General features: G+C 44.5%; 1 protein-coding gene across 13 annotated transcripts in view; it reads right to left on the bottom strand.

Moving 5' to 3' along the window:
- Nucleotides 1–27,932, bottom strand: part of RIMS2 (regulating synaptic membrane exocytosis 2) — a 2,919,733-nt gene that overhangs the window by 940,881 nt on the left and 1,950,920 nt on the right. For all 13 annotated transcript variants that reach the window (XM_069621474.1, XM_069621475.1, XM_069621476.1 and 10 more), the window contains one exon: nucleotides 15,641–15,709. In XM_069621474.1, coding sequence (XP_069477575.1) covers nucleotides 15,641–15,709 — 69 coding nt within the window. The remainder of the gene's footprint in view (nucleotides 1–15,640; nucleotides 15,710–27,932) is intronic.

The following is a 27,932-nucleotide window of genomic DNA, read 5'->3' as shown; positions in this document are numbered from 1 at the left end:
TGGTCAGTGGGTGACCTGTCAAGCAAGTCTCACCACTGTTTCTGTGCTGTGTGTGGGACAAATGGCAAGAAACGTAGGGGAAGTGGAAGTCTAGACTGTTCAATGTCCACCCATTTTGGTGGGTTGTCGGGAGATATCCATGTCAGAAGATGTGCGATCTGTGCCGCTGCATAGTACTTGCGCAAGTCAGTAACCCCTAGCCCCTGCAGCCTGGACACCCCATCATCACCAACCTGGGAAACCTAGCATTCCTATCCTGTCAAATGAATCATAGCATTTTACGTTGAAGGCAATCAAGGGATTTCTGCGGGATCTCTACTGGTACGGACGTACAGAAATAGAGGAAGTGGGGAACTAGTTCATTTTGAGGACTGTGATCCGTCCCATCAAGGACATTTCTTGAGTCGCCCATCTCTCCAAGTTCGCCTCGAACACTTTGAAAAGAGGTGGAAAGCTGGCCCCAAATAATTCTACCAGGGAAGCAGTGATGTTGATCCCTAAATATTCTATTGATTTCTTATCCCATCTGATAGGGCAGGAAGATTGCATAGAGGAAACTGTCAGTGGTCAGTCCCAACCCCAGTACCACAAATTTGCCATAATTGATTGTAAAGCCTGCCTCTCCAAAGGATTTTAATTCCTGAAGGGCGTAATGAAGGGAGGATTTAATGTTGGTCAGTGTGTGTAAAACATCATCAACATAAAGAGATACTTTGTGTTAAGAGTCATGTATTGTGAGCCCTCTGATGGTGGGGTTGTCTCGTATCCACTGAGCAAGGGGCTCCATGATTATGGCAAATAAAAAAGGGGAAAGAGGGCATCCCTGACATGTCCCGCATGTGAGGGGGATAGGGGTTGTTTGTTCCCGATTTACACGCAGTAAGGGGTTAGGCGATGTGTAGATGGCCAGAAACATTTTTTCGTAAGAGATGGCCAAATCGGAAAGCCTCCAAGGATAATTGCATGAAGGCCTAGTCTGCCTTGTCAAATGCTTTAGTAGCATCCAGCACTCAGACACACATTTAGGATGTTGAGGGGGCAGTGCGGCCATGGTGGAGATAGGCCTGCACTGCTCTCTGGGGGCATTTTTAGTGGATCTTCTCCAGTGCACCTTTGCCTGCCCAGTCTACAGTGCTGCTTCCTCGCTCCTGTCTATCATTGCTATCTACTTGCCATTTGTTTCTGCTGCAACTGGTTCTACGCTGTCCTGCTGACCTGGACTTCTGCAACCTTCTCCGCCCAGTCTGTCCCATCTCTCCCCACAGACTGCGCCCGAGGAGCTGATCTCCGCTTTCCCTCTCCCTGGATCTGCCCCTCTCCTGAGGCCTACAGCTCTTAACGTGGATTCTTCGCCAGTGCACCTTTTCCTGCCCAGACTACAGCGCTGCTTCCTCGCTCCTGTCTAGCACTGCTGACTGCTAGCCATTTTTCTCTGCTGGAACTGGTTCTACGCTGTCCCTCTTCATCTTTCGTCCCTCCTCTCCTGCAGCCCAACTCTTCATCATCGTGGGTCATTGTCCCCCCGCCTCCTGCAGCCGGCCTCTTCATCTTCGTGGATTTACCAATTTAGTGCTTGGGCCTAGCACTATCCCTCGGCCCACTGACTTCCTCTTCTTCCCCTTCGTACTCTCTTTATCACAGCACTCTCTGCTCCCCCTTTTGTCATGCGCATTGCCAGACTACACTCTCCTCGTATGCCTTACTCCTTGTTCACTTCCCCCACTACTCACCTCTGCTTCCTCCTCCTTTTCCTCTCCCTCCCCCTTATCCTCATGACCATCCCCACGCTCTACCCTTTCCCTTGTTCACCCCATCTCCCTCCAACCCTCCCCCCTCACCCTAACCTCATCTACCCCCCATTGTTAAACCCTCTAGTTTTATCAATATTGCCCTCTGGAATGCTAGATCCCTCTGCAATAAGACTGCAGCTGTCTTGGACATGTTCTTCTGACTTAACCTTCAATTTCTTTGTATCCTCTCTCCCCTCCCTACTCTCCTATTCACTCCTCTGGCTCCACATTTGACCTTATCTTCATCTCAACCTACTCCACCTCCCTCTACTCTACCCAACTATCTATCTGACCATGCTTTACTCTCCTTCTCCCTTACTCTTCCTTCCCCTCCATCTACTCCTCCATCCTCCATTTCCTTCTCTCAACGGGATCTCCGTAACTTTAGCCCTTCTCTCTTTATCGATACCTGCTCTTCCTACCTCCCTTCTCCCTCTGACTTCTCTTCTCTCTCGGCTAACAATGCCTTATCCTCTCTGTCCTCTTCTATCTCTTCCAGTCTTGATCAACTTTAGCCCCTCTCCTCCTTCGGCCCTACTCGCAAACCTTCTCAACCCTGGTTTTCCCCTCACCTTCTGTCCATGCGTCGTCTCCTCCGTCGCCTTGAGCAACGCTGGCTCAAATCCTGCTCTCTGGCTAATCAAACCTCCTATTTCTCATGCCACGCTCTCTATGACTCCTGCCTCAGCTCGGCTAAACACTCTTACAACCTTCTCCACTCCCAAGCCTCTCACCTTCGCCGTATCTTTCAGACCTTTTCTCGTCTTCTCTCCCTGCCCACTTCCGACCACTCAGCTACTTCTTGCCTCTCTCATTCTGACTTCGCCGACTTCTTCTCTTCCAAAATACTCTCTTTACGCCAAAATATTCTTCAATCCACTTCCTATTCCCCTCCTCCCCACTTTCTACTACCCTTCAGCTTGCATGACTGACTTTTCTCCTGTTACTCCTTCTGATGTTACCCTCCTCCTGTCCAAAACTCATCCTACTGCTGCCCCCTCTGATCTCCTCCCCACCCCCTTATTCCTACGATTTACCCTCTTCTCATTCCCTACCTAACTTCCTTCTTCAATATCTGTCTCTTCTCTGCTACCTTTCCTTCTGTCTTCAAGCACGCTACTATCATCCCTATCCTGAAGAAACCATCTGCTAATCCGCTTCTTGTATCCAACTTTCGTCCAATCTCGCTTCTTCCATTCCTCTCTAAAGTACTTGAATGCTTAGTTTACTCTCAACTCTCAGCTTTTGTCATTAACCTTTCGCTCCTTCCCCCCTCTCATTCTGGATTCCGCCTTAAACACTCCACAGAAACTGCTCTCACATATGTTCTCAACTCCCTCCTCACCGCTCGCTACTCTAAGCAATCCTCAGTGCTCATCCTCTTTGGCCTCTCTGCAGCCTTTGATACCGTTGATCACCCCCTACTTCTCAATACTCTTTCTTCCTTTGTTTTCAAAGGCTCTGTTCTCAACTTGCTGTCCTCTTACCTCTCCAACTGTTCCTTTGCTGTCTCCTGGGGCAGTCGTATCTCCTCCACTCTCCCCCTGGACTATGGTGTTCCCCAAGGCTCTGTTCTCCGCCCCTTCCTTTTCTCCCTTTACACCTCCCTTATTGCCTCTATCATCTCTTCCTTCAGTATTTCTCACCACTTTTATGCTGATGACACCCAGCTTTTTCTTTCCTTCTCTACCTTCACTCCTGACCTCCATCTTAATCTTTCTTCCTATCTCACGGCCATTAAAAACTGGATGTCATACCACTTGCTCTCTATTAACACTGATAAGACGGAAGTCTTATTCTTTCCCTCCAAAATGCTCCCCCTTCCCTCTCCCCTTCCTTTTATTCACTTTGCCCCTTCTAATCTTCCCATTTCTGCCCATGCCCGCAATCTAGGCCTCCACTTTGGCTCTTCCCTCTCCTTCACCTACCATATTTCTCTTACCTCTTGCGCCTGTCACTACCACCTCTTCATTATTAGTAAAATCTGTTCCTCCCTCACCTTCCATGCCACTAAACTCTTAATCTCTTCCCTTATCTTCTCTCAGCTTTTCTATTACTCTTCTCTCCTCTTTGGACTCCCTGCCTCCCATCTTGCTCCCCTCAAATCTCTCTACCATTCTTCCATCCGTACCCTCTGTCTTCTCGCTCTTCATGAATCTATTTCCTCCCCGCTTTCTCACCTTGGCTGGCTTTCCTTTCACTCCCAACTTAAATTTCACTTCCTCTGTCTTGTTTTCAAATCTCTTCACAACCTCGCTCCACCCTACCTTTCCTCCCTCCTCTCATTCTACACTCCCTCCCGCTCCCTCCGATTGGCTGATCTCTTCCTACTTACAGTACCCCCGTCCCCATGTGCCTCTTCTCTATTCCGTTCCTTTCAGCTCCTCACCCCCCTACATTGGTTCTCTTTACCTCTCTCTATCTGCTCCATCCCCACCTACTCTGTCTTCCGCACCTCCTTGAAATCTCTTCTTCTCCATTCCCCACCCTGACAGTCCTCTTTACCTCCCTTTACTTCTCTCTCACCTCCCTCATTTTTTCCCTACTTATCTCTCCCTACCCGCTCCATTTCCTCTTATGCTTCCTCCCATCCCCTAATAACTTAATTTTGAATCCCCTGTCCTGTCTCCCTTAACTCTCCCCCTTTGCTCCCCCTTCCTTCCTCGTTTATTGAGCAAGGGAAATTGCCCTACATACTGTTTTGTTGGCTTGTTTCATGTTTGTAATTTGCTTCAATTTAATTTTTTTATTATATTCTATGTATTACCCTTGTTATAATGTAAAGCACTTTGGTGTAAAGGGCTATATAAACAAAATAAATACAAATAAATAAAAATGTATGGGAGGATCCGACTGTGAATCTACAACTAACATTCTTTCCTTCTCCAATAAAACCCTTACATGACATAGATTAGGTATCCCCCAATGTCTTGCATGCTGGCTCACCACAAGTCAAAGCACCTCGGCAAGTAATATGCTGCAGAGAGTGGATGATTGGAGCTTGGGACGTGCTTGGCAAGGACGTGCTGGAAGGCAAAGGACAACTAAATGTCCAGCTGTGGTGAGTGCAGGGGTGGGGCCAAAGGGCAGAGTCAGGCCCCCAATTGAAAGTTGTAGCAGAGAGGACTAGTGCGGACCAGGCCATTGGGTGGGTAGAAGCCAGGTGGGCTGTTAAGGGTGGGCTATGGGGGCAGTCCCCCACTGAATGGGGTGAAGAGGTGCTGTGTAGGATATGCAGTGAGACGGCTCAGACAGATGCTTCACAGATCCAAAGATTCTACACATAACTTCCAGAGTGAAGCTGTCACCAGTTAGTGGTGAGGGGGTTTCAGAAACCTCTATTATTTATTTTCAGCCATTGACATTCATTCTTTCTCACAGTGTAAAGCAGATTTTAGACTAGAAAAGGATAGAATTACATGTATCAACCCTGACAATGGGCACACCAATGACACAATAGGTAGGCTGCTTGCAGAGCTTTCACAGATTTTAAAAAGGTAATCATTATGCACAAGTGCCAAAAGGGGTTGATCTCCCTCTTATATAACACACTGCAAGGGTAAAACAAAGAACAGAATGGACATATACGATCAAATGAAGTAAGGGGTTGAAAAATAGGCTTAGCTAAGGCTCTGGAGAGAAATAATCACGTTAAATGTTACCATGCAAATTAAAGAATCTTGTAACAAAAACATGTGTAATTGGTATCAAACCCCAAATAAGTTGCACACATTGTACATTAAGCAATCCAAATTGTGTTGTCATGGATGTGGGGATGTTGGAGATGAGCTCAATATTTGGTTGTTATGTCCTAAACAGTCAATCTTTTAGAAAGAGACTCTAGGTGTGATGAAGGGTATAAGGGTATTTTCCATTCCATATAGCCAGGCCATGTTAATCTAATTGCTTCAGTTTGACACATTATTTTTAGCTATCTACAGAAGCCAAGCTGACTACTGATGTCATCTGAAAGAAGGTGGAACAGAAATTATAAAGATTGATGGATCTGAAAAGAATTAGTAATTCCGGGCTTCATTACGAGTGTGCCGGTCCGGTAACAACGGTACCGGTAAGCGTATTGGCACCATTGTTACCGGACCAGCACACTCTGGGTTCTGTGAGCAACGGCCGTCCCGCCAGCCAGGTCAGACCTGGCGGGTGGGACGGCAGCCGCTCACAGACTTTGACGGAAGTACCAGCACTATTGCACAGGGTGCCAGTGCTTCCGTCCTCCCCATTCCCATTGAGTCCTACGGGACTCAAGTGGGAATGGGGAGTAAAATTTGCAGCGCCTGACTTCACGGACGGCCGGGGCTATGATGCACCGGTGATTCTGTGAAGTCAGGAGCCGGAAAAAATAACAACTCCAGCAGCAGCCTGCCGGTTTTACCGTCACGGCTGCCGCCAGAGTTATAGTGTGTTTTTGAACAAGTGGAAGCTCATTCTATACTATCTTGCACAGGATCGCCATATCTTGCTTTGTCCACAAAGACTGACTGCTTTGGGTCTGTTTATTTGAATTTCCTACACCATCTATAAAATGGCAACACTATTGTGTATGCAGTAGGATGGTCGTTGTGTTGATATAATAATAATGTATTTCTTATATAAAGACACACATAGGTCTCAGGCCACTGAAATAACAGCAGATATTATTATCCCACAGAGTGGTATTCAATTTATTGACCTCGGAAGGATGAAAGGTTGAATTGACCCTGCTGGGATTCCAACCTGCCACAACAGGATGCACACAGATACCAGGGGCCAGTGCTTAGCTCACTGTGCTATCTGACCAGCACATTAGATGATGCAATTTATTTTCTTCATTTTTATAAAATTGAATAGGTGTGGTGGGAGAGCTTACTTTTTTTTGAGTAGATGAGCTTTACTATTTTTGTTCTTATGCCTTGTTGTTTCCTTTTCTATGCACACAAAGTGAAAGAAATCCATGTCAGCAGTGTGGAGGGAGGCCTGCAACATACAGAAGGCTCGCCATTGTTAGGGAGGTTTATAATTTGTGTCCTTCATCCCCTCTTCTAGTGAGGCCCCCGGCACTTTTTTCTGGACTTCTGGACCTTTTTCTTTAATTCCTGAATGAGTGGAGCCTTTTTCCACTCATTCATTCTTGTGTGCTCAGTCTTTTGGAACTCTATTCTTTGTAATCTACCTGTACCATGGAGTCTGTCTGCTCCATAGCTCTTAAAGACATCTGTATTTTACTATTGCAGCACACAGCTCCTTATGGGCAGCGTTGCTGGGGACCGTTAGGGTCCTCCTTTGAGATCCTTTTTCTTATCCTTAAGTAAACTACCGGTTTTAAGGCTAGAGAGATACTTAGTATCTCTCCTAAAACTGCACAGCCTGAGAGATTGGCACACGCCTCCTTATGTGGCGTGCCAAAGGGATAACTAGTATTCCCCTTCTCTATGCTCCTAGTTATGGCTGGTGGCAGGGGATGTGTTCTACCAACTACTGTTTAATGTGTGCACTGCAGGCTATGTCCATAGCCCCGATAGTGCACAACAAGGGTACCCAACTACCAACTTGGGGCCCCTATTCTTTTTTCGCCATTACTAGCGTGGTTGTTCTTTGTCAGCACTTCTACCATTCTGAGATGGGGAGGCCTGTGTGTGTGTTTTGCCTTTGGCGGGAACCTTTGGGTGTCCCCGTCTTGGCTCCAGAGTGTCTGGGCAGGCAAGAAATGTGTTCTTTGTCTACCAGAGTTCCACACTAGGAGCAGCTCCCACAGGGGGTCTGGCTGTCCTGAGATAGTGCAGACTGATACTAAGAGTTGGGGATCTACAAACCATTGGGATAGCTTACTAAAGTCTTAGTATTAGTAGGACTTTAGGAGAACTCCCCTAACAACCATGTCCACACGGCTTTAAAACTAAGGCTTACAACAGAAGGCCAATGCCAAAGGCATTAGATGGCTGAGACAAATGACATTGTTCATAGGTTGTTCAAAGATATGATGTGAAAGCATTAACATACCAGTCTTTACCAACTTTGCCTATGGTCCCGTCTAAGTGCTTATGTTTACAGTGCAAAGGAGGTTAACAATCATAACACCAGTATTGAAGATTGCTTTAAAGCCAACTACATTCATACACCAGCATGTAAAAGGAGTATGCTTCTCATAAGGGGAAACCATTTTTAGGATTAAAGTTTTCATAACATGTATTTACAATCCATACAACTGGGATGCAAAGCAATTTGATCAGACTCACACAATTTCTTTGCTCAACTGACAAGCATGGGACTATAACTTAAGGTCAGTAACTTATCCCCTGACCAAATTAGACCACATTGGCTGAATTATAAATTGTGATAGTCAAGTTGTTTTATGTTGTAAAATGTATGAAATAGTGGCTGTAGGGGTTGCTATTAGAATCCTAAAATCAATAGAGAATGCCTCAGCCAGGTGGCTTGCATCTCTTGTGGAATCCCACATAAAACCATGGGATCAAACACATAGCCCTATCTCCTTCAAGAAGTCTTTAGACACTGGAGCAGTTGCATTTTAAGAAGCGGGTACTTTAATCCCATCCATAACAAGTAAGGATGTCTGCCCAGAACCTGATAGCATTGCAGGTCGTAGGAGAAAAAATCCTGTAATAAAATCATCTTTGAAGAATTGATTACTTGGGCAGGCAGTGCCCAAATTATCCTCTCGTCACAACTAGGCTTTAGGAAGGGCTTGCCCAGCATACACAACTGCTTGATAATTAAACACTGGACGTACGAAGGCAAAATATTTTGTTTTCTCTGACCTCTCAAAAGAATGTGAATGTAAAAATCACAGTCCGCATTTGGTGAAGCTAGCCTCTTTGTACAATAATACACCCACAAACTAAAAGATACACATGAAGAGATCCAACGCTATGCCGGTCATATGGTATTGTTAGCTCAGAGTCAGATCAGTCTCCAATATGCTTTAAACTCCCTTCATCAGTGTTGTTTAAACATTCAATTCTGATCAATCTATGAAAAACAAAGTATTGGTGAGGGGGAAAACTTGAAGGGGTCATTAGCTGGTAAACAGGAAAGGACACAATCGAACAAGTTAAAATCTGCTATTATTTGGGTATCTGGTTCCACTACATGTTGACCAAATGTAAAGCGCACCTGTGCCTCCTGTCAATGAACCCTGTGATTCAAGTCTATTAAGGAACAAATGTCAGCTCCAATGTTATAGAAAGCTGATTTCTGAGAAAGAGGACAGAAATGCTGTCACATTCTTGAAAGGGGTGTTTGGAAGTGGTTGCTGACTTTAACAGACTCTAGCCCTCTACAATCTCCTAAGGCAAATAGCAAAGCTACCTGGATAAATTGTGCTACAAATCTTTATCACGCTAATAGAACAACTATTTTGGGTCATCTTTATGAGGAAATGCTAAACTTGGAAGGGTATTTCTTAGCAGCCATACACATTTGTCATCAACACTTGCACATCCTTAGTAAGTGTGGCCTGCAAATTAGGACTAAACTTAAGGTGATTAAAAAGAAATTGAACAACAATGTCATTTAGCCACAATAGAATTATTGATTTGCGTCAACCAACTGTTTTAGGGGAATGGGGCATTGTCAGTTGACAAAAAAGAATTAGCCATCAGTAAGTGGCAGAAAGAGCGTTTATGAAATGAAGGTTGGGGCTTTCAGGACTTCATTATTGGAAATGCCCCTCTACTAACTCTAGTTTGATGTGTCAAACTGTGTAAATGAAGCAACAAAGCCATTGAGAATGGCACAGAGGCACAAGTGCATCTGCTTAAATGTGCAGAGCGGAAAGGTTGTGTGGAAATAACACAAATAAAGGCATTCCTGAATAACGACAAGGTAAATATTTCAAAGGGGCCTAAGAGTCTAGTATGTTGAAAAAAACATTAGTAAAACTTATAATGCAATTGAGAAGTAATTGACGGTGATAGTACTCAGCCTACATGGACACTGTGATATTTTTAACCTATATTGTAATTATTCTGGTCATGTGTGTTAATTCTATGTCAAGACCGGAGGCGAACATTATGCTTCAACACCTTTTAGTCTACTCTTCAGCAGATTTAAAGTCTTCACTGTTTAATCTTTTTCTTTCTGTAACACAACTAAAATACAATAAAACAGAAACTGGACTACACATCCCAACACTCATGTGCATATGGTAGTTCCTTATTCCCATTAGTTACTTTCTGCCCAGGTCCTTTCCTCTTCTTTTCTGCTCTTCACAAAGTTAATTACAACCTTAACTTGCTTGTTTAATTGTAGCGTGATTGAGTGCCATCATACTGTTGCTGAGTTTCAAATATATGTGTGTGTTTCTGGGAAGCCGATTAGGGTACTTTTGCAATTTCTAGTATTTTCGACGTGCTCAGCATGTACCTAGTTGGTAGTGCGGGCAACGCTTCAGTGCAAGTGTAACAACAAGGTCGCGAGCCGGACCTGTAAGTACTGAACTTACATTAGTGCCCACGGCTTGCGCCCAGTATTATTTCCATGTATCTGAATGGCGCAACCAAAAGCAAGCCCTTTACAGGAAGCGTCTAAGACTCGCCCGCAAGGATCAATGTGCACGATCACATGGAGGATGTCTGAGAGGCGTCGGAAGCGGCGGTGGCTTGCCTTATGATGCTGCAGCGCTTCCATGAGAAAACATTCAGAAAAGAGAGAGACACGGAACAGAACGACTGCAGACTCCGCTATACTCGATTTTAAGGCAATAGCAGTGTTGCTGCGCCAAATACAAGCTCCAGATACGGAGCAGCCCACATATAAACAGTGGGACGGTTAAGTGCAACAGGCTGGGCATTAGACACAATATTCATCCCCACCTGGCATAAATTATCACCAGTTTTGGAGGACGTGCCATTCAACCTGCTGTGTTCAGGTACCCAGCAGCATACATTCATTAAGACTCAAATGATGGAGTCTCAGAATCAAGTGCTCGCTGAGGGAGATGTAGACCTTACCCTTAGTTTTAAGAGGGTCTTGGGTGACTCCCTCACCAACGCAGCGGCCAAGTGGTATGACCCCTACCAGATAGATTAGAAGCACTGGAGAGCTTAATTGGGTATGGCTTACATAAAAAAGACTCTGAACGTAATAAAAACATATCCTCTGGTCAGCCTCGTAACAAAGAGCAGTTAATGGGAGAGAAAAACCTCTTCTACTCCCCTGGGTCAATTGAGGAAGGAGCGTAAGAGGAAGACTCCAGGGGCAGTCAATGCTTTTGACAAGCTCAAAGATGCTTTTATGCAGTGCTTGACAGTGCAGTGCCTTGTTTCCACTGCCCCGGGACACAGAATATCCGTGACAGCGACACATCGTCAGATACCAACACATCAGGTTCACAGTCCTCACACATTTCAAAAAGCAGCAAGAGAAATAAAAAAGAGAAGAACATAGAGGAGCACAAAGAGGAGCTAACAGACAAGTTTGACCCAGAGAGTATAGTTGACCCGAGATCTAATGATAGGCTGCCGTCTCCAAGAGTGGCATTACACATGGCGCAGAGATTGCGCAAACCAATAGAGAAGGAGATAGGGCTCCGCATGGGAGCAGAATGGCCCCGGCCGGAACTGCCAGGGAAAGTTGCAGAAACCCGGGGACTGGACTCAAGGATGAAAACTTTTTTATTGAAGGTATCCATAGATGTCAGGAAGGGCATGAATCGTGCCTGGAAAGGCTGTCAAGAGAAAGTGTTGGATCTAGCAGGGCCAATAGCAAAAATTAAGGACCGGGCGGGGATAGCCACGGACACCAGGGAACTAGTGGACGTGGATAAACTGGCTTCCCAGGCTCAAAGGGCTGTGTGCCTTTTAGGCAACGCTAACTGCACCCTTTCATCCGAAAGGAAAAGGAGCCTGTTACTAAAAGTTGACCCCAAGTAAGGGGATTTAGTCTCATACGAAGCAGGAGAGGCAGCACAGGGGCTGTTATTCAGCGAATCGCTCCCCAATGGGATGGGAAGGTTCGTGGGCACATACATGGTCCTGGAGAAGCCTCAGTCCTCAAACAAGAAGACTTTCCCCGGCAGAGTTTTTGCAGGAACCGGCCGCAGTAGAGGTCATACGGCTGGTCGATTCCAGGTACAGAGAATACCTCAGAATCCCAGAGTTCAGTGCTGGGAGTCTCGCCAACAAAACTCCTTCTTCAGTGCAGCGATAGCACGCTATTCTCCATTGGGAGGCAGGACGTCATCATGCTTAGCAAATTGGCAAAAGCTCTCCAGCAATGCCTGGTTGCTGAAGACAGTAACAGGCATCGGGATGGAGTTTATCTGCGAGCCCATACAAAGGGCTCTGCGCTGACAGCTAGAGCAATCACAGGCAGAAGACAGGCTGCTAAAAGAAGAGCTGTGACTGATCGCTTCCAAGGGCAAGATAGAGCGCAGCGCTAGGTTGCCCACCCGCGTTCATGAGCATTTTGTTCCCAGTGCACCGAAAAAAAGAAGTATGACCTGTCATCAAATGAAAAGAACAGAAAGGGTAGCTTGTCTACAGACATTTTAAAATGGAAGGGAATCACCTTCTCATAGACATTCTCCGAATAGTTTACTGGTTAGTAGAATGGACTTGAAAGACGCTTAGCGCTAGCGAATACCGCACTTATCTAAGTTTCCTATGGAAGGGGCATGCATGGAAGTTCAAGTGCCTCCCTTTTGGGCTAGCCTGAGCCCCCTGTGCGTTCACAAAGTTTATAAAATCAGTGGCAGCAGCAATGAGGGAGAGAGTTCTGAGAGTCATAATTTACTGAGACGATAGTATCATACTAGCAGCAAACAAACTGTTGCTTCTGGAACAGGTGCAATGAGCGTCGGATCTCCTGATGTCGCTGGGTTTCCTTATCAATCAATACAAACCCTGACTGAACCCAAACATTGCTTGAGTTTCTGGGGTTTGTAGTGGATAACATGAAGGTGACTTTGGAGCTCCCTGTGCCCAAGCTGAGGGCAATTAAGGAAGAGTTGCGAGCAGCCCTAGCGAAGACCCTAATCTCGAATCAGTAGCTAGCAAAGGTTGTAGGCTTACTGGCGGCCTCCATCCAACCAATACTTTCAGGCCCCCTACATTACAAGGCTTTACAGCGGTTTCAAATTTGTCACCTTCAAGAAGGTCTGGGGTATCACCAGCTAGTGCCCTTGGACCAGGAAGGAAGGTCAGAATTAGAATGGTGGCTCCACAATATGGAAGCCTGGAATCGTCATGCAATATTTGGAGCCATTCCAGAATTGGTTTTAGAGTCGGATGCGAGCAGAACCGGCTGGGGCACAAGATGCGGTCCGTTGGAGACAGGAGGCAAATGGTCACAGAAAGAGATGGACCTGAATATCAACTGTCTAGAGCTATTGGAAGGTTCCTTCGCAGTCAAGGTCTTTGCGGGAGACAAGGCCGAGTGTTGTATCTTTCTGATGATGGACTACATCTCAGCTGTAAGATATATCAATCGCCTAGGGGCGCATGATCCAAGATGTTAGTAGAACTGACGAAAGATTTTTGGCACTACTGTCTAGATAGGAGAATTTCCGTGACAGCAGAATACCTCCCGGGGGTCCAGAACATAGTAGCGGATTGAGATGCATGCTATCTACACAACTTCAGTGACATTGATGCTGCACAGAAGCATTTTCGCACAAAGAAAGCAGCTCTGTGGGGTCCTCATGAGATGGACCTGTTCACATCCAGATTGAATAGACAATTAAGCAGGTTTGTAAACTGTAGGTTGGATCCGGAAGCACTGGGTGCGGATGCATTTCTGCAGTCATGGTCAGGCACAGTGCATTATGCCTTCCCTCCATTCATGATGGTAGCCAGGACATTGATGAAGATCTGCTGGGAGCGAGCAGAAGTAGTGATAGTGGCGGTGCACTGGAAGTCACCAAGCGTTGTTTCCAGTTCTGATGCAACATTCCTTGGCTTTCCAACGGATGATTCTTCACCTGCAAGATCTGCTATCAGATCCATCAGGGAATTGGCATCCTCTGATGATGGCAGGGTGGCCACCTCTGCTAGCATGCAGCGTGTCGGGAGCCCACGGGACCAGCTGCTGAGTTTATCAAGCAGTCTTGGGCCCCCTCTACTCTCAGGAGCTATGACTGTGCATATAAGAAAGGAGAGCTATGGTGCGTCCAGCTCGGTGTTCATTCTGTTTAAGCACCTGTAGTGCAAGTGCTGAACTTTTAAGCCTCACTGTCAGAAGGAGGCAAGGCTTTTCGGACCATAGTGGTGTACAGGTCAGCCATTTCAGCTGGTCACAAACCGGTGGATAGCGCTTTGATAGGTGAGTACCCAGCTGTGGTATAGTTACTGCGAGGAGTGAAGCTTTCCACACTGCCCCAGCCGAAGTATGCACACCATTGGGACGTCAACATAGTCTTTAAGCTCCTTGCAGACTGGCTGCAGAACCGGGATCTATCTGATCAACAGTTGTCAGCGACGTTGGCTATTCTGCTGTATATGGTGTCCTTCAGGAGAGTAGCGGACGTGAAGGACCTGGAAGTAGATAGAAAGATGTTTTACCCGGAAGTAGTGATGCTGACTATCGCGAAACGGACAAAGAGTAATTCCTCGGTGATTGCGTATCCGTACTTCCCTGCTAAGCTGAAATTATGCATAGCGATTTGCATCTAAGAATATGAGGTTAGAACAAAAGAGGTTAAACGGCAAGGTGTGTCCCAGTTGTTCATAATGCACAGGAGGCCTTTTAGAGCAGTAGCGGCTACTACAATAGCTAGATGGCTGCGTGAAGTAATAGCGGATGTGGATGTGTTGCACTTTGGGGCGCACTCCATCAGAGGAGCCATGGCATCTAAAGCGTTTTGTGCCGGGGTACATTTTTACGAAATTTTGAGAGTGGTGGACTGATCGAACGATTCTACTTTTAAGAGTTTCTACTTCAAGCCAGTATCAGCATAGCAACGTCCTTAGTACAGAGCACTGAACAAGCATAATGCTCACCTCCGGTCTTGACATGGAATAAAGATTACCCAGGCTTAAAGCATAGGGAGTCTTGATTCTACTAAAGACACAGGGGAGAACATTATCCCACCCATTTACGCAATGGATGTATTTGATAAATTTGATGTTTGCGTGTCGAGTATTTTTTGTGGAGGTTGCGTATACCCGCCCTGATGTGTTCCTTGTTTTGCCAGGAGAAGACCAGTAGATGGGATAAACACCAGGTGTCCACGCTGTGGTTGGACTGTCAGCAGCAGCGTAGACCAGTTGTCGAAAATGCAATTCAGTTTCCATTTGGCTGCAGCGAGTTAGCAGCGGGGAGTTGGCGATGATTGGTTGTTTGGTGTAAGTTGGAAAGCATCAAAAGAAGAGGAAAGACCCTAAACAGGAAGTGACTAATAGGGCCCAGAGTAAAGGAAGTGAACTAAGGAACTACCATATGCGCAGGAGTGCTGGGATGTGTAGTTCAGTTTCTGGTTTATTGTATTTTGGTTGTGTTACAAAAAAAATAGTTTTAAACAGTGAGGATTTTAGATCTGCTGAAGAGTAGAATAAAAGAAGTTGAAGCATAATGCTCACCTCTGTGTCTTTAATAGAATCAAGACTCTGTGTGCTGTAAGCCTGGATGATCTTCATTGTCTTCCAAACACTGCTGTGGTTTTTAACTTTTGTAATATGTGTTCCCATTAACTGTGTTAATATGGTTTATTGTTAACCTAACAACATACAATACATGACCTGACTTGATGAGTTGCATCCATTTGTAAACAGTTATTTCCAATGTGAAAACTACAGTTTATTTATGGAAACGTACAGGGTCAATTTACTGCTGTATTAAACATTTTCATATCCGTGAACAGCATGCAACCCTATACACTACAAGATGAACATCCATACCTGAAATTACACCTACACCATCATCACAATCATAGTCTGAGACTTCACTGTCGCTGATTCTCTTGGACCCTGTAAAAAAATATATGTAAACAACTAATCCCAGAAATGCTTCGATTTATAACACAGAATGAAGTTTGCAAACACAATTCTAAAACTAGATCAAAAGTAGCACACAGGGATAGGTAGTTATCATATTAGTAGAATGGCAATTAAAAGAAGTTGTTGCAGAAGTAAATAAGCAGTGACACATCTATAATATACAAAGTATGTGATAAAGCAGGGCGGGCTGGGCTGCCTAATTTGGGGTGGCACCAACCCTTTGAATATGGTATTTCCCCTTTTGTAATGGCTTGGCAGGCGATGAACGATGGTCTAGAGGGTTGCCCAGGGCATTGCCAGAGGTTAAGATTAATTCTAAACCTTCCAGCCATCACCCCTTTTGTTTTTCTTAGTCACCCAGAGTGGGACTGGTATGCCCAGACGTGGGTCCCGTGCCTGCTGGGCATAGAGACCCAAGATACTGCTCCCTGATGAGGCCCAACGACGACGAAACATGTCTGGGGATGCTTGTGGTCTTGTCCAGAAGGGATGTGACCAAACAGTTTGGGCTGGACTGCTTCTTTTGGGGTGGGACAAACCTGATTTGCAGATGGTCTTTCCCCTTTTGTAATGGCTTGGCAGGCGAAAAGAGATGGCCTGGATGGTTGCTTAGAACAATGCCAGAGGTTAAGATTAATTCTAAACCTTCCAGCCATCACTGCTTTTGTTTTGCTTAAATTGCATAATAGATCAATACTGCATTTACAATTCATCCAAACTAGAGCCCCAGAATGATTTTAGGTGTAAAATTACAGGAAACATTTTTTCAGGTTTCAAGGCATTACACTTGCTTCTAGAAGAAGAAAGAATCATATCTCTTGGCATGACATGGAACCTCCTCTACACTTGAACATAATACCTGTCACTCTTCCTAAAGATCTAACAATTTCAGAGAAATCTCAGATCAGCGGGAGGAGAGAAATTAAAAATGTCAGAGACTGCGATTGAGGAAGAACCTTTTTTGTTATAACGCCCAACAATTGGCAAATTATTTTCCTAAGCATGTAGGAATTTCTAAAAATGACTTCTGATTCAAGAAAAACGGAAGTCCTTTTTGCTCGAGAAAGCATTCTCTGATGATTAACAAAAAGCCTGTGATATATTGTCCTTGATTTTATCTGCTGAAAATACCAGACTTTGCCTATTGACCTAATTCCTCCCTACACAGACGTCTGCCTTTTAGCCAAATTTCTCTTATTTGATGCATGGACCTTGGGCATTCCCTATTCCATGTTGTCTCCTCCTCCACTTTCTCTTCCTTGATGTGAATTCTGAAGAGGCATGCTACAAAATGCACTTTCGAAAAGAACAATAAGTAAATGATTACCTAATATCTGGCAATCATATTTTTGGACATCAGTTACACAGTAAGGAGGTCTATATCCACATTAGGCACAATCACTCTGGGGTATAGGATATACCCTGCAAGTCTATAATTAGTGCTCTTCCTAATAGTCCCATCTAGTAGAGGTGTTATTGAATGGTGCATAGTAGTGCCTATGGGCTTATATTTTTCAAGGAACATTTTGGAATCACTAAACATATACAAAGAGTTTGAATCAGAAACAGTCAGAAGTAAGCGTGTGATGACCACAGAATCCATCTTTATTACAGATAAAATAAAGTTGAGATGGCAGTGCTATTAGCATTGCAGCACATTTCTACTAATAACAAAATACATAACTCTTTTTGATACTTTGGACTGCATATATTCCCTGTAAAGATTATCATCATAAAACGTGCAACAGTATAAGGGAGTTCTGATTCTATGAAAGACACAGAGGTGAGTAATGCAGCAAATGTTCTATTTTTCTTTCAGCAGCAAACACAACATTTTTAAAGCATGAAACTACACAACCGAGCAGTCCTGGGGGGTGTTCAGTAGTTTCACAAACTGTTTTGTAGTATTAGACCCATCTGATGTCAGTATCCAATACCTAGACACCCTCTGTTATGACCTCACATTCTGTTTGTACCACTCCCTCGTTGATATAACTGTTTTTTAATTATTTATTCTTAAAAACCACAGGGAAAGCAATGCATTTATGTCACAAAAATGAATACAGAATTTACCATTGGTAACAGAGTGGTGGATATGGGTCCTTTACAACGGGGTGAACGAATGTGGCTTGAAGACCAGGTGGTGCAGTGGAAGATGGAAACATAAACTAGGGAAAATTACAGAATGACTGTGACATAGGAATGGGATGGTGGAGAAAGTGCTGAATTAAGGATGTGGTGATTGAAAAGTACTGTAGGATTGTCTATGAAGGGTAGGGCGAGAGGAAAACAGGGTTATGAGGTAGCATAGAGTCCTAGGAAAGTTGTTCCTCAGAAAGGAGAGCTTTGATTTTGTATTTAAATAGTGGGAGAGTTGAAGTAGTACGCAGAGGGAGAGGAAGAGCATTCCAGAGTAGGGAAACGAGGAGAAAAAGCAGAAAGCCGAGGGAGCACAAGGGACTCGAGTGGTGGAAAGGAGGTGAGATGCAGATGATCTTAAAAAGCAAGGAGTGTAGGGAGTGAGGTGAGCAGATAGGTGGGGCAAGTTCTTGGATAGTTTGAAGATGATGAGAAGAGGTGCATGCTTAGCACTTTGTTTCATAGAGGTGCATGCTTAGCACTTTGTTTCATAGATAGCCAGCAAATCTGTTGACGGGTAGAGGAGGTAGGGGTAAAGCGAGAAAGGTTGAAAAGCCTGCAAACCGCAAAGTTGAGGACGCCATAGAGGGGAGTGGCACAGTAGTCAGATCTATAAAGGACTAAGGAGGAGATTAGCTGTTTAGCAGTATTGAAAGGAAGAAGATGACAGATTTTTCAGATATTGAGGAGGTTGGGTCTGACTGCAGGAGCAGATTTGGAGATTAAGAGCAAGAAGTTGTGTGATGGATCGAAGATGACACCAAGGTTATAAGCAGAACAGAGTAAGGAAGGTAGTCAGGAGATAAGGGGAGGAGTAGAGGAAGCGATAGCCTGTTTGGCTGGGAAGTGGAGAACTTCAGTCTTAGTGAAGTTGAGCAAGTGTAACGCTCACCTGGTATCCACGGGGACGTCACTCAGCCTGTTCTGACCTCTTACGACCTCGAACCCTTCCCTGGAGGCTATTCGACTGGAGACTGGGCCTTGTTTTCTTGGATAGTGTGCTCTCCGTCCTGCTTTCAGCACAGGGGCGCGTTGATTGATGAGGGCTCGTTGCTGCCTAGTTACTTCACTGGCAAGAGTCCGACAGGTAAGTATAATGAGTCTTTTGAACAGTTCTCTAACTTCGTTCCTTTCCTTCCTTAGATGATGGCCGGCGTCCGGTGATGGCGGCATGCTGCTGAGATGAGTAGCGCTGAAGGTGAGTGAGAGCGCGATGCGCGATGCACCCCTTTTGTATTTGCATTGAGCTGAGTTCTTTTTCTGTGTCTTTTAGGTGCCGCAACGTTTTCAGCGTGGATGCCGGTTATGAAGACCAAATGCGGTGGGTAAGCGTGGTATGCGGAGCCTCTAGATGTTTCCACGCTAACTTGGAGTGTCTTTTCCCTCTTGCAGATGGATGAGAAGTTCAGGAGACAGAGTTCCCCCAGAACGGCTGGGATTCAGGTAAGCGTTTGAAGCTCGTACAGTATTTAAAAATAAGCGAAGATTTGCAGAATGCTTACTTATGCCTTCTTTCTGTTCTTTTCCCTTTTCCTTAGGAAGCGGCGTGCCGGGATGGGAATGACACCGCCGAAGATGCCCGCAGAACAGAAGGAGTGATGAATGATGGGCAGAAGCACCTCAAGGTAAGGCTGTTCCTAACGGTGTTCTTGTTCTTGCAGGAGCTGAGCGCAGAAGAAAGATGCAGGCCTACTGGAGACCGATCCGAACACGGTGAGTGTCACGCTGCAGGTGCAGAAAACGCCAAGCATGTTTCACAGCCTGGGTGTGGCTTAAATAGTCTCTGGGTATCCCAGGTGTTTCTGGGCTGAACCACACCCAAAAGACTGGGCCGCACATGCAGTTCTGGGAACCGAAATATGTGGGGGCATCCATCTTGTCCCCATCAATGCACTACAAGTCCAATCCCCAATGTTATCCTATGGGAGTGAGTGAGTCTGGTGCCACAAGCGCCAAGTCTGACTTCAAGTGGGTCTTCGGAGGGATGGAGAGGCCCTTGAGGGCCATGTAGGTGACCGTGGCCTGGCTCCAGCCTGACATCTTGGAGGGCTGGGGACATGAGGGGCAGGAATCATGACAGCAAGTGAGACACCAGTCAATATTCGATGGCGGAGAGACAGTTATTAATATATTTTATTTGTATTGCGCTCGCACACAAGTGTTTGAGAGCTTGACAAGGCAAGAGAGGGGAACAAGGGAGAACAAAAACAACAGTCTTACTAGGCCCGTTGACATTGAGAACGCGCAAGTAAATGGGAGAGGGAAAGGTGAAAGTGCATGGGAGGGGGGAGAAGTGCAAAGTGCTGAGCAAAGGAATACAAATAAAAATGTATAATAAATAAATAAATAAGTTTGAAATGTTTGACAACAGCTCATTGGATAAAGAGTGAAAGGAGAAGAAGGTTGCAGTGTCATCAGCGAATAGTTAATAGGAGAAGCCGTATGAGGCGATAAGGGCGTCAAGAACTGACATAGAGAGTGTGAAGAAAAGTGGACTAAAGACAGACCCTTGGGAAACTACAACATTAACAGCATGGGTGTGGGAGTGGGGTAGTATAGCTGGTCCAGGACACCTGAAAGTGTCTGGGAGCAAGGTATGAAGCATATGAAGCGAGGGTCTTATGTCTAATGCTAAGGAGAGATAATGTAGCGAGAAGTCAGAATGGTTGGCCATTTTGATTGCAGTACACAGGTTGAGAAGAATATGAACAGATGAAAGGTTTGCATGCCGAGCGAAAGAAAGGAAGTTGCTCATATTAAGGAGATCTGTGTAGAATGCAGAGGTTGCAAGCTAGATTGAAGAGGGTTCCAGAGGTTATGAGTATCAAGAAACTCAGTGAGTCGACTGAATACTACTCGCTCTAGGATTTTAGAATAGTGTGGCAGAAGAGAGACATGGAAAAAGTTGGCAGGACAGTTAGGATACAGGCCAGGTCTTGTAAGGAGAGGGATGACAGAAGATGTCTTGTAGGATGAGGGAAAAATGGCATTATCAAGAGAGGCTTTGAAGAGGGAAGTGAGATATGGAGCAACACTGAAAGCTATGTGCTTCACAATGTGAGGGGACAGTGAGGGTGCAAGAAGGGTTAGCCAGGAGGAGTAAGGCAATAATCTCATCTGGGGTTGTGGGGTAAAAAGACATAGTAGCGGGAGAATACTTCATTTAACAAATGAAACATTATTGAAAACATGATACATAGAATTATACATCTTGTGGACAATGGATACATTGTTGCATATGGTAATTTTTTAAAATGTTTAAAAATGTTCATGGTAAAGTAGTCCCGAGTCATTCGATTTTATAGTTTGTGAACATGTGTTATCAATCTTCAGTTCTCCTCGTTGGTTGCATACACTTGACCAACAGTACTTCTCATCGAGTCAGTGCATTAGTAGACATTATTGTTTCAATCAATATTGTTAGGGGAGTTTTCTTAAAGTCCTACTGGTAGTAAGACTTTAGTAAACAATCCCAGTGGTTTTTAGATCCCCCAACTCTTAGTATCAGTATGTTCTAACTCAGGACCTTGGTAGAGCGGCAGAGTAGTCAGGCATATCTTAAGAGGAAGATGTGAGCTTTAGGTAAGTACACTGAATCTAGTTAAACAGGCACAGCAAAGAAGCACTTACACTTATACGTTCTATGAAAGTATATATTTATTATATTTACACCAGAATCACTTTAAATACTTCAGATATTTATACTAGAACACTTACGAATCCTTGATAATACACTTCAAATGGCACTTTCACTTTAGTGTTTGTTCGCAGTTACATTTGTAGCAACGTTAGAAAGGAAAAAGACAATGCTATCGTATTATCGGTTATTGCACACTCAGGTGGTATTCAACAGTGTATATGGTAATACATTTACTCTGCAAACACATATAGTAAAGTTACTTAAAGGGAGGAAAATGGTTAGTTAGGTTCTAGAGTCAGTTTCTTTGTTTAGTAAGTCTTCTACGTCCTAAAACACAAACCTGGCTAAAAGCAGTTCGGAGAAGGCATGAAGTCTTGACAAGCAGCAAATGATGAAGAGTTTCTGTGGATTTCTTTCAGTCTCTAGTGTTATTGAAGCAGCAATTTAACAACTAACAAGGGAGACCTTAAAGCGGACTTGAGAAGGGGACACAAGCAGCAGCTTGGGTCTGAGGTAAGAGGCGGTTGCCCTGGTCACCTCTAACTGCACTCCAACGCTCTGCAGTGACTTCTTAGAATCAGGTAAGAAATAACTTTTTTCTCCACAGTACCTTAGGTTAGAATAAAATGTTCGTGCTGGATGCTCTGCGATGTAGCAGCTCTGGACCCGACATCTGGATTCCTTGGTCTGATGTCTGAAGGCAGGACAATGGACGGGATCTCTTAGCAGCAGTCTCAAGGGAGGACCTGTAGTAAGACTTTCAGCAACTTGTGGGTTCACTCTGCGGTTTTGGTGCCTTTTCTGCAGCATCAACAAAGGACATGGATTGTACGGTCAATCTTCTTTGCATCCTCCAGTCCCACGCTCTGATGAGGGGGTCTGGCCGAGTTGGGTCGAAGCTCTGCAGTGTCCTTACAGTTTCAGCAAAGATTTGGAAGGATTCAGCCTTTCCACGACAATGCACTTGAAATGGGCAGCAGGTCTCCTGATATTGGAGTTCTGCAGCTCTGGAAACTCCTAGGACCTCGGGAGATGGCTTGTTTCACAGCTCGTCTTGGGACAGGTTGTTCCACCGCCCAAAGGGAAGGAGTCGTCTTCTTTGGAGCCCCTGTGACGCACAGAAAGCAGGGTCAGATCAGCAGTGGTCAGTTTACAGTGTTGCAAAAGGTCTGCAGGTGTCTCTGGTTGTCTTCTTCTCTGGTTACTTCAGCTTCCAGTGGTCGACTTGCTTTTCACTCCGGGAGCCTCACCTTTTATACAGTTCCAGTGCACACTCCTCTGCACTCTCTCTCAGCATTTTACAGAAAGGCGCGTTTGGCTGTTCAATCAGGACAGCCAGATCCCCTGTAGGAACTGGACCTATTCTGACACTCTGGCAGACCAAGGACTGGGGCGTGGAAAATGCCTCCCCCACTTCCTGCCTGCCCAGGCACTCTGATGCCTAGGTGGGGATACCCAAGGGTTGCCGCCAAAGGCAAAACACACACACAGGCCTCCCCTCCCCGAATGGGACAAAGAACAACCACGCTAGCAATAGCGAAAAAAGAAGGAGAGTTCCAAGTTGGTACTTGGGGCCATTATTGCTCACTACCAGGGCTATGGCCATAGCCTGCGGTACCAAAAAATGCACAATAGCTGGTAGAACATGTCCACTGCCACCAGCCATAACTGTGAGATTGTCTATGTGACTAAAACGTCACAGTAGCAGAGAGAAGGGGGATACTAAGTATCCCTTTGGCATTCCACTGTAGGTGGTGTCTGCCAATCTCTCAGTCTATAAAGTTTTGGGAGAGATACAAAGTATCTCTGCATCCCTGACTAAGTATCTCTGAGAACTGTAGATAATTGGGGATAGTAAAAAGGAATCTTAAAGGAGGGCCATAAGGGTCCCCCGCAACACTTCCCATAAGGAGATGTGTGCTGTATTAGTAAAACACAGATCCCTTTAAGAGCTGCAGACATACTGTAGGTAGAATACAAAGAATAGAGTTCCACAAGACAGAGCCCACAAGAATGAATGAGTGGGAAAAGGCTCCACTCATTCAGGATTGAAAGAAAAAGGTCCAGAAGTCCAGCAAAAAAGTGCAGGGGTCTCACTAGGAGAGGGGATGAAGCATAAAACTCCCTAACAAATATGATACTACTTGATACATTACTTTTGGAACTACACATCACAAGAGTGTTTTAAACGTGACATCATCACTTAGACACGTTGAGACGTACTTTGACGCCATATTTAGGATGGTCATGTTTTTGCCAACATGGCATCTCACACTACCTTAGATGCGGAACGCCAAAGATCAACATGTTGAGCAGTGGGTGATTTGTTTTTAGGGAAATAGCTTGACATTTAGGTGTATTTAGCAATGGACTCACATTTAGTAAATGATTGTCTACTTTCAGATCCTTTTGATTGGTATGGAAGGGATAAGAAGTACAGAACCTCATCGTTAAACTAGAACTATAATCTCTTTCGACCTTACATGGGAATAAGTATCCCCCATATTTTTTGCTCATTTACAGATTGAAGAACATTAGAAGGCAGAAATATTACACCATTTTTTATCTTGACATTTTCTAGGAATTCAAGAAAAACTGTTCCTCTACCCCTCTGATTACAGAGTTAAGCCACAATATTGGTCCCTTAGGGACAAACAATAGATTTACATTATTTAAAGAACATTATATGAGATACATGTTCTGTTCCGTTTCATATTGTAGGTCTCACAAAGACGAGCAAACTTTAATGGTTGAGATATCTTCACATCGAAGGGGCCCAACCCTGATGTTTTGAATTCAAATAACCATACAGGTGAATGAAAATTGCTAACCATGGGAGATACTAAACGACTTTTATTTGAGATTATCAATGAAATACATACTTACAATAGCTTCTTTCTTACTTGTATTTAGATTTTATATTGAATTTGTTTAAGAATTAATATTGAAATATGCCCCTGAGGAAGGGACACTCTCGATATGCCTTGAGCTCATATTTGGTTTAAATTACACTTTTTATGACTATAATCATGTTTCCTTTGAGAATTATTTCATAGAAACTATATATATTAATATAACAGTCTTAATTGAGTTACTCATTTTCAGCCAGGAAGGTGTGCAGGTGACGTCACTTGAAGACACTGTTGTAGGTTCTTACAAACAAGTAGCAGAACACAGCAAAGCAAAGGCTCAGAGGCAAAGAGGCAGATCAACAGCAGGTTTTCACCCTTCACTGTTCCCCCCCTTAAATGGGACTCCCCTGAGTGAATGCTCCTAGCGAGTTCAGAAGGGATGACACATGGTCTTGTCACCTGATTGCCTAGTCATCAGTGGTTGGTTTCTCTGATATTGTCCCTGGTGATGCTGGGATCAGGCGATTTCTTCCTGATTGGTGATCCCAGAAGAGCCTCTTACGGCCTTCAGCTGGAGATAAAGATGATCCAAGATGGCCACAGGAAGTGTTGTCATCGATTCAACAGCCAGCAGATTGTCATCACAGCTCCAACTTGAAACCCAAACAGGTCAGGAAAGGTCAATGTTGGAAAACCGCTCCAAAGACCACCACAAACTCGAACACTCCCCATCCACAGAAAACCTCACCAAACCAAAGCCTTAGCTTATGATCATGTCAACAACAGAAAAAAGTCAAAATAAGGTGGGAACAAATAACCACCAATCAAACTTGATCAACAACAACAGTGCATAGCCATTATAAACTAACCCACATTTGTTCAGAAAAAGGAGAGAATACTCACCTTTGTGTCGTTATTAGAAACAGAACTCCCTCATACTAGTGAAGTCATTGGAATTCCTATTCTACAGCAAGATCCATAGGTGAGAATTATGCTTGTTCAAAGCTACCTTACCACCAATGCAAGCACTTCCCCATTAGGCTTGAAATAGAATTAATTGAAGACTAAATATACCCACCAATTGGCTGCTCTCAAGATATCTTACAGTCTAGTCCCCAAGCTGAAGCCATCATGCTTCTTGTCGAATTGGCACCCCACTTGAGAGTAGACTATGCATCCTAGAATCTTAGATAAAAATGGCAAAAGAGAGATGGGGTGGACACTGCGGGGCAAAAAAGGGTTGTGGTTGCGTTTTTTCACCAGAGGCAGAATGACAAAGGGGTAAAAGGAAGCTGGATAGGATCAGAGTGGGGGAGAACAATGGTGAAAAGTTATTAGAGTTTGAGAGTGTTGAGTGTAACAGACGGACTTTGTTACTGAAATAAATAGCAAAGTCAGTGGGGGTAAGGGAAGAGAAAAGAGAAGGATAAGGAGAAAAGGAGGAAAGAAGGCTGTTTAGAAGTTGAAAGACGACAAGGATGGGCAGAGTATGAAAGAATAAGATCAGATCAATATTCCTTTTAGCACATAACAAAGAGGAGTCATAATTTGAAGGGATAGTAGAAAGAGATGAAAGGTGAGTGGGGGAGCAAGCTTTTTTCCGACAGCGTTCACCTCACCTTAGAGTGGTACATAAAAAGAGAGGGTCAGGTTTGAGCCAAGGTTGGGAGGCTTAAAGGAAGGACAAAAGGGACGAGCAGGGTGAAGAGAATCAATAGTAGTGGTGAGAGTAGTGTTTAGAGTTGAGACAGCAAAGTAAGCAGAGAAGTAGTAGCTGTGACCGTTTTCAGCAGAAAACAGTCACATGCTGTGGTCCAAACAACATGTCAAAGATGGGTAAATACAGTAAATTACTATGAATACCTCTTCTGGATCCAGTTTTGGTGTACCAGCTTTACATTTTGACATTTGGAATACACATGCCGGAAATTCTACTGGTTGAGAAAAGTATGGCCCAACATCAAGAGCCCCCATTAGATGATATTACCTGGTTCCAGGACTGAATGACGACTGGTCTCACCAGTGGATTTTGCTGGGAGGAGGAGTGGATATAAATGGCCCTTCCATTCGAGTCACTACCCTGCCACCAGATTATGATCAGCTAGTAGCTCCTCTACGACCTAATTCCCCGGGTTACAAATAAGGGGTGCTTCTGGCAATCCAATCTTGGGTGCGAGCAGCAAATAGGAGCCAAAGTGCATTAAGTATTTCTTTCACTATGTCTGCTACGACACGCCCTTCCATTTGTCCCACAGAAAGGCCATGCAACTGTTGTAGGAGCATGGGTTAACTCTACATTGGACTATGGAAATGGTACTCTTGGGGGCATTCCTGATGGACAAATTAAGCAGCTTCAGAGTGCACAGAATGCTGCAGTTAGATTGCTATATAAACCACACAAAACCGCATCTGTCTCCTCATGCCGCAGATCACTCCACTGGCTTCCCGTTAGGTAGAGGATTGATTCTATAATGCTTTGTTTGGTTTTGATATGCTTAAACAATCTTGCGACAAGCTACCTAACAAGTAAGGTGGTTCATTATGAGCCAATTCGACTCTTACTATCTTCTGATAAACACCTTTTAGCGATTCCGCCATCCAGATTTGTTTATAGGGGGCGACAGGCGTTTCTCGATCTACAGACCTAGACAATGAACCTACTACACCTAAGCATCCAAAGTATTTCCTCCTTGAAGACGCATCTGTTCACCTAAACGTATTCTGGAGTGACAGCCGGCTTGGACCATTAGCCACCTGTAGTATGAATTGAGTCTTTCCTTAAAACATCATCTGTGGTTTCTGTTTTAGCATGTTACAAATCCATCAAATCAAATCATAGAAGGGCAGCTAGACTCAGAGGAAAATGCTAAAGGTAAAACACCTCTAATAATGGTAGTAACAAGCTGCAGAAGGAACTTGCAGTATGAAGACAGGCAGATTGGCAATTAATCGACAGGGAATTCGAGCAACATGGAAAGGTTGGCAGTATGGCAAGGCAAACAAAGGCAAATGCTTGCAGCAGGAAAGGCAGGCATATTGGTGAGGAAAAACAGAAGGTTTGCAGCATTACTGGCAGGTAAACTGGTGAGGAATTATAGGCGATGAGGGAAGACAGACTCTGGAAGCACGCCATATTGGACTGGCTCCAGCTCATTATTTCCAGGCAGAGTCACCATCTTGGTGTGTCAATCAAAGCTACAGTTCCAGCACCTATAGACGGATAAGCATTGGCTGCAGTAAGCTGAGACACTGAAGGACTCTGTAATGCAGAAGTCCTGGAAAATTGACTCTGTTGAGGAAACCAAAAGTCCCATGATCCTGGCAATACTTTCACGTGTTGGAGTTTCCGACGTGGTAGTTCAAGGGTGATGGGAACAGAGTCCACTAGAAAACCTAAGAACCTGGACGACTGACAGGGTACGAATTAAGATTTCTGCCAATTTATTAGGAATCCCAAACTGTGCAAGAGCCCCACAACACCTCAATATGGCAGCGTAGGTGGCAGACAACCGGAAACAGAGTAATATCATCCATGTATAATATAGATAATCAGTTACTAATG

The sequence above is a fragment of the Ambystoma mexicanum genome, chromosome 5q, assembly GCF_040938575.1.
Source record: "Ambystoma mexicanum isolate Mex_15411 chromosome 5q, UKY_AmexF1_1, whole genome shotgun sequence".
Lineage (NCBI taxonomy): Eukaryota > Metazoa > Chordata > Amphibia > Caudata > Ambystomatidae > Ambystoma > Ambystoma mexicanum.
The sequence above is the reverse complement of the archived record's forward strand: the minus strand, read 5'-3'. Positions and strand labels throughout refer to the sequence as shown.